Source organism: Aythya ferina (genome assembly GCF_964211825.1).
Source record: "Aythya ferina genome assembly, chromosome: 14".
Lineage (NCBI taxonomy): Eukaryota > Metazoa > Chordata > Aves > Anseriformes > Anatidae > Aythya > Aythya ferina.
In genome coordinates this window covers 9,853,423-9,864,388 of record NC_140312.1, presented here as the reverse complement: position 1 = coordinate 9,864,388, position 10,966 = coordinate 9,853,423, and the positions used below count along the sequence as shown (strand labels likewise).

The window sequence follows — 10,966 nt, the reverse complement described above, 5'->3', positions numbered from 1 at the left end:
TGTTCTCTGGGTGGTTGTGGACTGAGACCTGTGTATTTCAGCAAAAGAAGCACTTTCTTAACCAAGTCTTTGTGATTAATGGACATGACAAACTTTGTATGCTGGGATCAGTTTTTAATGAAGTTATTTGTTTGTTTCCCTCTGAGCTTCATTCCCCCAAGCTGAACACACTGGCTACCTCTCTAGGCTAAGCTGTCAGCTCAGGTCTTTGAAAAGAAAGGAGTGAGGAGTGAGGCTCTGGTGCCTTCTTTTTCTCTCTCATTTTTTTCTCCCTCTCTCTTTTTTTTTTTTTTTTTTTTTTTCCCTGTGTGTGTGTGTGTGTGTGGCGGGGGGAGAGGGGGGACAACACACACACAGTCTCGGTGGTTATATTATATAACTTCAACCTCTTTTTCATTCCATGTGCTTTGGATCCTGTAGTAGATGTCCTTTTATCATTGGGACATAACAAATTACTCTGGCAAACTGTCAGGCTGAGCTTCTGGAAGTTATTTCCCTCTTTTTCAACTGCATACACAAGATGCCTTTTTCCGACAGTGTATAAAATAACTGAAAATCCTGGGATACTTCGCAGAAGAGTGCTGTGGGTTTTTCCTTCCCCTTGGTTCCCCTGCCTACATCTCAGGTTCCTGCGGGGACACGGGAGGCTCTTGTTTGGAAGGTAAGGCTGCCATCTCGTGGGGTCCTTCTGCACAGCACCCTGCCTTGCCGAGGGGACAAGGGGACAGCAGCTCTGGAGACCTTGAGGGCTCTCAGCATTATGGTTTCTGAAAGCTGGGGAAGATTCCAGGGTGACAAGTTGCTGGTGCCATTCATGTGCTCCTGTTGGTGAGTCAGAACAAGTCTTCTCACGGACTTTAATTTGTAATGCTTTCCCTCCTGAGAGCTAAGGTTGCTGAAATGCTGAAAAATAATACAGAGCAGTATTTCAATGCTAAAGCAAAAATCAATGAGAGGATGAGAGGTGTGCTGTTGTTTGAGAAATCCTGCTTGTCACTGACAATACGTCCTAACCACGGTGCTGCAGTGGGACTCATCTCATTAGAGTCTGACAAGGAACATCTTGCTGTAGTGGTGTCACACAATGCTCATCAGCTGTTGCTAGAAGGACAAAATGACAACAGTTAATTAATATTCCATAAATGCTGGTGGCTGGAAACCCACCCACCCGTGACCACTGGCAGGTAGGCTGTTAGTTTGGGATATACTGGTGTGAAAACTCACGGTATTAACACGGGACCATAGAAGGGCCCACATGAAAGGGGTGCCAATTATTCTTCTTCTGGAAATTGCACCAAAGATGGACTGCCTTCAGCCTGGATTGTCAATAATTTGCATCAAATACATCAATATATGACTTCAGGCTGTGTCCTTTGTGCTAAACCTTTACTGAAAGAGGGTAGATTGAGATTAGACATAAAGAAATTCTCTACTCTGAGGGTGGTGAGGCAGTGGACCGGGTTGCCCAGAGAAGCTGTGAATGCCCCATCCCTGGACATGTTCAGGGCCAGGTTTGATGGGGCCCTGGGCAACCTGATCTAATGGAAGGTGACCCTGCCCACGGCAGCAGGGTTGGACAAAATAATCCTTAAGGTTTCTGCCAATCCAAACCACTCTGTGATTCTATAACGGTGGCCAAAGGCATCCCTGTGGAATAGGTTGCTATCTCATCTGAGGAGTGAGTTATAACCAGCTCGTAGTGGGCTCATCAAACCAGGGGGATGCTTCCTGGACAGCTGGAATTTTGTGATAAACCATTTTTCTGTGTACGTGACAGGAGGGGTGTTCTGCCGGGCCCCCACACCATGCCCATGTACCCCAGAGCACAGTGGCTGGGCACCCACTCCCTCAGCCCCCGCCTCCCCAGGCTCTCCTCAGCGCCCTCCCGGCCTGTCCGCCAAAGATGGAGCCTGGCTGCAGCCAGAGGAGGCCGCTTGTGCCACACGTTTATGTCAACAGCTTCGGCTCCCACCGCTGCGGTTCCCTCATCCGCTGTGGCAGGGGCTACAAGTGGGCTGATGTGGGCCAGTCTAGGATCCTGCTTTCTGAGCAGAGCCCCGTGGACAGGAGCAGGGGGCATGGGGCAGCCAAGGCGCGTTGGGACAAGGCTGACCCCAAGCCATCGGCCGCTGCTGGCAGGGTGCAGGCGGTGGAGAGCTGTGGTGGGTTGAAGGACACCAGCCTGTGCCGTGGTACGTGTTGCTGGGCCTGGGGACCTCCATGCCTTGGGAGAGCATGGGCTGAGGTCAGGCCCTTGCCATGTCCTTCTCTTCTCAGGGGACACCATTTCTGTGTGGTGCTTTGGGCTGGCGCGTTGTCCCAGTCAGACTGTGCATACTGGGAGGTGAATGTGGCACAAAGGTTTTTTTGACATGCTGTGGACAGGTAGACTGGGTATTTAGGGAGGGATTGGATTGTGGTATTAAACTCAACGTGAGTGAAAAATTCAGTCTTTTTGCCCCAAACTCTTATTCTGTTGAGCTGCAGTGTCTTCAGCCTGCAAGGTGAGGTGGCTGCAATGCAGCACAGCCTACCTTGTCTTTTCCTGGGATGAGGCCAAAAATAACCAGCATCTGTGGAGCTGCTCTGTTACACCTTGTAGTTCTGTGCCCTTTCTGCCTTTTCTGAGGAGATTCCCCTCTAACCAGTGTGTCACTGTGCTGCTTGCTCCTTCCTTGCTGTAACAGTCTAAAGATGTTTCTTAATTTTTTTTCTTTGTGGCTGGGACCAAAGAAAGTTGGGATGGGCATGGGTGTGGGTGCCTTTTATTTATTTAAAGCACACAAGAAAGATTAGGCAGTTTCCCACTGTTTTCAGTCTGTTATGAAACATAGCTCTGCTGCACAAGATGAAATGGAGAGAAAATGGAGAGCGTGACCTGGCTTCTAGAGAAGAATCCAGGGCTGGGGGTTGGAAATGCTGGGTGACAGAGATAGGGTGGTCCTGAGTGTTGTTAACTTGTTGATCTTCAGATGTTTTATTTTCTTTCCTTTTTTTTTTTTTTTTCTTTTCGTTTTTTTTTTTTTTTTTTTTTTCTCTCCTTTTTAAAAGCCATTTTTTCTGAAGATGACAAAGGGAGATGCTATATTAGGCTGTCATTAATATCACCAGTTCTGCTGTTTTTTTATCTGAGTGATGGCAACCAGTGGCTCGGAGACAGCCTGTGACTACTGGCAATTGGAAGTCCTACTGCAATGATGTGACTGGCAATGGGGCTGTGGTGGCCTGGAGAATGCTGGTTTACCCTAAAGCCATGCTGCAGGAGGGGATGAGCCCGCAGCTGTGACTATGTTCAACAACCCCACATGGATGTACCCTTTCACTCATCTGCACACCTCGCCTGCCTGTCCAGCAGCTCCTGGGAAGCCTGCTGTCCTCACCCTGCTGGGAACTCATCCCAGTCCTTCCTCCTTGTGGCTGTGTGTCTCAACTCCAAGAGCCCAGCCTTGCTTCTCCTTGCTTCTGTTTTTTTAGCACTAGCAGAGGTGATTATTGTGATTTCTTGCCTCAGTGTACTCACCATTTCCTCTTTCAGCTGAAACTTTTGTAGCTGCCATACTGAGGAGATAAAAAGGGAATTAAAAGCTAGTTGTATTGCCCAGAAACATGTTGTCTTCATTTGTGGTTGCTGTACTGTTTTGAAATCTGTTTTGTGAAGTTTGTGAGACACCCACTTGCCACATGGTTATAATGTAAAAATGGGCAAGATGATGGCATGATGTGGGGAATGATGTTCTGTAACCTACTGGGACCAGAAATAAGCACCTCTGGAAGGATGGGATGCTACAGCTTCCTCAAGAATTTACTGTAAACACTCAGGATATGCTATCTAAACTCTCTTCTTAGATGACCTTCAAAAGGAGAAGCCTGACACCTTTGACTTTCCCTGCCCATCAAGAAACGTTGAAAAAGTAATTAAACGAAAGAAGAAAAAGGTATGAAATGTGGGAGCTGATTAGCTGCCTTTGCATTTGAGAAAATAGGTTCCTGCTTGCTCCATATATGTCTATGTGAGAGCATAAGGGAGATTAAAAGATTGAATTGGTAGTCTGTTTCTGAAAGCCTTACTCACAGAAAAGAAAATTGGAATTATTTTCTCTCTTTCAGGGCTTTAAAATTCTGGCTCTCATTCAATAAAGCTTTTAAGTATGTGCTTACCTTGAAGAATGAGAGTATTCTGTTGACTTGAAGCATGTACTGAAATGCTTTCTTGGATTGGGGCCAGGGTGCTGTACACCTTGCTTGGTGAAACCTGGCAGGAAAAAACTTCTGCACCTTCTCTTCCTCTTTTGTTTTAAGCAAAGAAATTCCACAGGTTACAAAAAAAAAAAAAAAAAAAAAAAAAGTCGAGACCAATAGGTACTAATACTATAATAGTAGCAATATGAAATTACTTTCTGTTTCACAGATGTATTTCTGTTCCTGTTCAGTAGTTCAACAAATGCTTGAAATTTAAAAAGGCACATTTATTAAAACAGTAACCCATTATGAGATTTTGTAATGTGTGAGGTACAAGTAATCAGCTAGACTATAATATAGTAATGTCACAGACACTTGATTTAAAACCAGAAAAATACTACTGACTTCAGAGGAACAGCTAATAACATACTATAATATCACTCTTCTAGTACATTAAATAGTCTTCAAAAAGAATGAGGAAAATGTATTATGTTTTAGCAATAAACGTCCATGAGAAAGGAATTATCTTTAGATTTAAACTAGTTTCACGGATGGGGTCCAGCAAAAGTCATAACGTTAGCATGTTAACAGCCATTTATATTTCTTAGTCTGTTTCTCTTTCTGAATGCCATTGTCAACAGTTCCAGTTTAATATTCTTAATGCACATTTGAAATATGCCCACTATAGCTGGAGTTTTATGTCTCTAAAATAAAGGTCATCAACATCTGTAAAACAGATAAATACTGACTTGATATCAAATAGTCCAGGCCATTGCTGTGCTGGGATTTGGCATGGGGTCTGAATTATGCCGTTGCTGAGGGATTAAGCAGAAAAGCTTTTTGTCCTGGTAAAAATGAGCAATCTTGTCTTATTCTCTCTCTCTCTCTTTTTTTTTTTTTTTTTTTTTCCTCCCATTTTGGATGACTTTGAAGATAATTTAATGGCTCTGTGCAAGTTTGCATAAGTTCTTCTTATCTAGAAGTCCGCAAGTCCTGGATAAACAAGAGTGCTAGGCCAGAAAGTAGGGTGGTATCTCATGTGGAAAAATTATGGTATAATTCAAAGGTTTTTTTACTTTTAAATAAGAGATGACTTCCAGTATATCCCATGTATATATCCTTCCGCCACTCCTTGACATCAACGCCTCTAATCCTCTGACTTCGTAGTCATGCTGGAGAAGTCTGCCATATAGGAGATGTTTTGACACAAACTTTTTATATGCTTCATCGAGAAAAAATCAATTTTGTCTTTCAGTACAAAGTCTGGATTAAAGTCTGGAAAGTAATTTCAAAAATGCTTGAAGAAAATGAAAAGTTCAGAAGTCGACTGTCTGCTTGTAGTCAGTTTAATGGAGAAGGTAGGTAATGAACTGAGTGTATTTGCTATCCTAGAGAAAACAAGTTAATAATGCAAGTCCTCGAGGTTTAAGATCTCGAGGTTTAAGGTCCACTAAGCTGTTTGTTTTGTGATATGCTTTACAACTCAGAAATTATAGAATTCATTGCATACTTCATGCTCTTCTAGCCATATTTGAACAACTCTTATTTTTCATTGAGGGCCTTATGAAAAGTGTATTACTTGGGAGGAAGGACATCAGAAGTGTTTTCTGAAGTCTTTAACATTAAAAATATGAACATAAAATATGTGCAAGTTTTCCTGAACATGTTAAGTATATACATGTAATTAAACTGTTACTCACAGACAGGTCTAAGGCTGTACTTGGATGAATAATAATTTATTCCTTCACATTGGAAAACTGGAAAATAGTGGTTGGTTTCATACTGACAATAAATAAATTAGATGCTCCCCAAAGGTAACTGTAATACAATTTAACATAACCATCAAACATGTCCTCACACTGTGCCCTGAATGCAGCTATTTCATTACTGGAAAATGACTAGGGAATTAAAAGTGGTGCTCTGTACTGAGACAACTTCAATTAGAGACACTGTAGTTGCTACACAATTTGAGATAATACAGTGTATGCTTACAAATGTAATCAGAATTTCTGGCCTCAGAGTCTGATGAGTTTTTAGGAAAGAGAATATACTAATCTGTGAAGAGTTACCAGTTAAGTTAAAAATGGCATATTCACGTGCAGTGCTTCTGCTTAGTTTACATTCATGTTGACAGAAGTTTTCCACATACACATATTAAGTTATATACCAAAATGTACGTCCATTGTTGCCAATATTTTATGTTCATAATGTATTATGTTTTGTACTGGTTAAATTTACACATACATAATAAGAAAATACTCATTCAAATTTCTTCTTCATGAGAACAAAAGAAGTGCAATTTTGGTTCAGAATAGAAATACATATACCCCAGTGGCCTGTTCTCTGCAGCCTACCATGTATGTAATTGAAACAGTAGAAGAAATTTGACACCATGTCACAACATATTCTGTGATTGTTCTGTAAATGTTCTGCATTATGTGGAAAAGTACTGCTGTTTACTTTAAAATCATTTTCTGATTAATTTTGGTATAACAAGATACTGAACATTAATTTTATGGTATTTACATTCTTTATACCAATCATGATTCCAATGGCCTTTGCCATATTTCTACATAGCTCTTTCTCAAGCTGAGAAAGTCAAGACTACTAAATCTCTCCTCATATGGAAACTTTTTCTTAGCTCTGATAATCTTTACTCTCTTATCTTGGTCATCAACTGAAATGCTGTCTCTGCTTCTCTACGTGCTGCATAGTTCATCCATATTGCTCATTTGTTTGTGGTGATAAGAGACAGCAATTATTGGCAAGCCTAAAACTGTGTCTGACTTATGCCTGTACAAGTAAATACCTGTGATATCTAGGAACTCCACAGGGTCAGGCATAGGTACCCTTCCTGCTGAACTCAACCACTCCTGCTAGCCAGGAGAGGTGTTCCTGGGCAAGGTGGGTGTCTTTCACATCAGAAGTGTCTTAAGATTGTTTCTCTCTCTAAACCTATTGCAGAAGCTGTTATAAAACTGTGCTTTACTACCTAACTTGAAGGTTTGGTCCTTAATGTCTATGTGACACTTAGCAGTCAGTGAAGAAAAAATGTCTTCTAGGATTTTTGTTTGCTTGCTTTAAGAAAAAGGAGAGTGGGAGACATGGATAAAGGACTAGAAATCTTTTAGAAAGAAACTAGAAACCAAACCATATAATGTGTGATTGCTTCCAAAAATTCAAGTTATTGTAAAAAAAAAAAAAAAAAAAAAAAAAAAAAAAAAAAGGAAAAAAAGGTCAAGATTTCTGCTGGTACAAGATCTCCTAGGTGGATTTACCATCTCAACATAATGGTTCCTAATCTGTTTTTCTGTTTGTTATGGATATGCAAAGTACTGCTTTGTCTAGCTTGTATTTATCTTGGCATTGAATAGACAAGGCCCATTCACTTTTCAGATACTTACTTCTTTTTGTCATCAGGAGAGAAATCATTAGCTATATATGCAATTTCCACTGATTCTTTTCTTAAAAAAGAAACAAGCAAGCAAGCAAGCAAACAAAAACCAGCCAACCATGCAACCACCACCACCAAAAAACAGCCAAATACCTATTCTATCTTTAACTGTAATTGTACCTCATTTTTCAGGAGCTTTAATTGAGAATCTACTATTAAGCCCTATTTAGCTGAAAACCATCAATTCTAATACCTTCTTGCTAATTAGCAGATTTTACACAACACCAAATCAAGGAGATAAGTCTGCTATTGATCTGAATTTTTCATTAAACAAGAAGCAAATGGAATAATTCTGGAAGACATTTAGATATGGATCAACAAATCTGAATAAACTTGCTTCATTTTCTAATTTTTTTACTACATTAATAGAGCTAGAAAACTAATGCTGCATTTTATTGCCTCTATAAATAGTTCTATTGAGAGAAAAAAAATGTATGTGAATTCTAATGCTACCTATTTAATCCTTGAAATGCTGCATGATTAGATTCAGTGTGACTGAAAATGGTGATGATTCTCCCCCAGGCAATGATATGAAGCAAAGTTCACAGAATGAGACATTCTCCCTGGACAGGGTATGTATATAGTCCATTAATTGCCAAGCAAGCTTAAAATGATAAACAAAATAATTAAATTAAAAAGATGCACTGATACTGTTTAATATTATTAATATGTGCCAGTCTTACACTTCAGTATTACTGATGTTGGGCTCAAATATTTTTCAAGATTGTAGTCATGTTTGGGAAGCAGAAGGGTTTGTTCTCAGCAGGAAGCGTTGTATGCGTTCCCAGCACAGGGAAGTGGATTTTGCCTTCACAAAGGCATAGTCCCTGTTCCCTCACTTCAGTTCTTATGTGTTTGTAGTAATGACTGTTCTTGCCTGTTCTGACCCAATTCTACTCTAGGGCTGGTCCCCTGATCTCTGTAGCTCATTAAAGGCTTTCTCAGTGGAGTGAGGAAATGTTTCATCACATACGTTCCCTCCTTTAACCCCAAAAGATTACTAAATGTCTAAAAACTTGGGTCAGTGTACATAAAATATACTGAAGTGTGCTATCAACTTACATTGCTATGCACAGCAAGTATTAGAGGGGAGATGCTCAGTCTGTAGAGCACAGAAAAGTACAGCAGGTAGAAATGGTTTAATTTGTAAACTGTATGGTCATGTGAACTCATTTTTTTTTTAGCTCTATGGATGCAAAACATTCTTCTGTGATCCAGTGAGCAGTGCTGGTAGTTGGCGTTAATAACACTACTTTCTCATCAGAAATATGTGTAGGTCTGTTCTGGGAAGTGAGAGCATAGCAGCTTGGAGAAATAGCAAAGCTTAAGGCTACTTAGATACTATGGAAGCGTCCCATGAGCTCTAACTGTCCCCTTAAAGAAATTCCATGCATGTAGGTAAGTGGCCTATGTCCAGGCTGCCTACATGTGCAATGTGTGCCTTAATAAACAAAATCTTCTTGTGATGAAGTACAATCTAAAGAGAGTCTATTTGTTATGCTTTGTATATGACTTTTTTTTTCTGTTCATGTAATGTACCACTTCACTTTTGTTGTCTCTTTTTCTTTAGGAAGAGTCCATCTTCGGTTGGGTATAGCAAGAAAATAAAGGAAGATTCAATCCAAAAGGAAATATAAAAGTAGTGAAGTTGTTTGTTATGATCTAGTTCTTACCGAAATTGGTGGCAAGACTACAAGTGGTTTCACTGAACACTGTTTTTCTGTTGTTTGTTTGGCATATGTGTTTCTACTGTTCAAGAGGTTTGTTTTTAGAGTGGCTTAAACAGCTCTGTTGTGAAATATTTATTTGAAGTCATTAAGTCTAGTGTTTCACTTAGTTATTAGATTTGAAAGCTTTTTAATGAGCATAATATTGTGACAGTTTGCTTGCAAAAGAATAGAGACACACATTTAGTGTTGACTGTGTATATTTATTGGTTCTTTTTGTAGCTTGTCAGAATCATAAACAAACATAAATTCAGTAAAGCAGAACTCCACACAAGATATATAGAAACACTTTTGTTCCTAGTGATTTGAATAATTTTGATTTTATTATATTAAAATAACACACAATTACCCTTCTGTTCATTCATCCATTTATACATGAACCTCGGCAAGTATTTTGAATATGAAACCAGGTGAATGTTTTCTGCCTTACTGTTCATCACAAAGCACGTAATAATATCATCATAATCAGAAGGTGCTGTTTATCTAGCTGACTTCAATAACACAATATAATTTTCTTCTGTTATGGAGTTTTATAGTTGGAATCTTGATTGACTGTTAAAACCTTTTAAACTAGCAAATTGTGTAAATGGAACATGAAGACTGCATAAAAATAGTATGTATACAGATTTCATCTCTATAGCTAAAACATTCACCTGTCACAATTAGACATCTTTGGTTTCAATAAAAGGATGGTTTTCTCATTGCATAATGTCTTAGTGTTTGCAGATATAATGACTGGAATGTCAGAGTGTTGAGCTTTAATAGTATGCCAGTGATTGTGTCATTAAGCAGCAAAGCATTTGGAAGGGTTTAATCTTTGTTTACTTAATAGTAAAACTGCAAATATGGAACTGGAATGTGCCTTTCTGATGACAGTTTGGGCATCAAGTTTTTTTTTCTGATTTGTGGCTGAGTAATATTCTGATTTTACTTGAAATAGTTGACATTTCAGCTTGGAAAAGGAAGTGAGAAAGCAAAGTATTCAGTCAAGATGTGATCATTTTTCTGGCAGAAGAAAAATGTCATAGTTCCTTGGTATTTTCAAAATTCATGTTTGGAGTCACACATTTATTTATTTATTTTTAATAAAGGAGATAGTCCTCCTCATCCCCCACAGTTGTATCAATGAATTGTTGGCATGAAGAGTAGTTATTTTATAATCCCAGACTGTAAATTGTAGAGCTGCTGCTGTAATGTTTCTTTTCTAGTGAACTGCAGCTTCAATTGGTACCTTTATTAGCACAGATTTAAGTGGCACTGGACATGAAGCTTTTGTGTTTCTGCTGTGCTGCTACTTTTTCATCCAGATGCGATGGCAATTTGAGGGGAGGGCCCATGCAGCATCAACCTTGCCATATAAGTTTATAGTTGTTAACATGCTGCTGATCAAGAGAAAGAAATGTCTACTGACTTCCTTATTAATCCCAGCAATCTGTGTTCTTACCTGCTTGTCTTAGTCCTCGTCCAACATGCCTGTGTTCTGCCTTCGCCTTGTTTCCACCTCACTCAAGAATGCAGCTCAAGCCCAGAGCAGAAGGTGGTGAGCATCAGTCCTTCTCAGCCTGTGAGGTGTGTGAAAGTGCAAGGAAGGGATCGGCAGGCCCTT

The 10,966-nt window shown here is 39.7% G+C and overlaps 1 protein-coding gene across 2 annotated transcripts; it reads left to right on the top strand.

Moving 5' to 3' along the window:
- The first annotated feature begins 332 nt into the window (after positions 1 to 332).
- Positions 333 to 10,066, top strand: LOC311444751 (uncharacterized protein C5orf47). Of its 2 annotated transcripts, none has more exons than XR_014698041.1 (5): positions 333 to 828; positions 3,847 to 3,935; positions 5,435 to 5,537; positions 8,156 to 8,205; positions 9,204 to 10,066. XR_014698041.1 is itself a non-coding variant. In XM_084536129.1 (5 exons), the coding sequence occupies exons 1-5, from the start codon at positions 1,904 to 1,906 to the stop codon at positions 9,228 to 9,230; spliced, it is 558 nt and encodes a 185-aa protein (XP_084392255.1). In that variant the 5' UTR covers positions 1,194 to 1,903; the 3' UTR covers positions 9,231 to 10,066. The 2 variants fall into 2 exon arrangements, 1 of the variants encoding a protein (XP_084392255.1); XM_084536129.1 differs by lacking the exon at positions 333 to 828 and adding an exon at positions 1,194 to 2,192.
- The last annotated feature ends 900 nt before the right edge of the window (positions 10,067 to 10,966 follow it).

Bases quoted from the DNA above. Each gene is read 5' to 3' on its own strand.
- LOC311444751 (XM_084536129.1), top strand. From the start codon at position 1,904: ATGGAGCCTGGCTGCAGCCAGAGGAGGCCGCTTGTGCCACACGTTTAT. The intron at 2,193-3,846 runs GTACGTGTTGCT...CTCTCTTCTTAG, and splicing joins GGACACCAGCCTGTGCCGTG to ATGACCTTCAAAAGGAGAAG. The intron at 8,206-9,203 runs GTATGTATATAG...CTTTTTCTTTAG, and splicing joins AGACATTCTCCCTGGACAGG to GAAGAGTCCATCTTCGGTTG.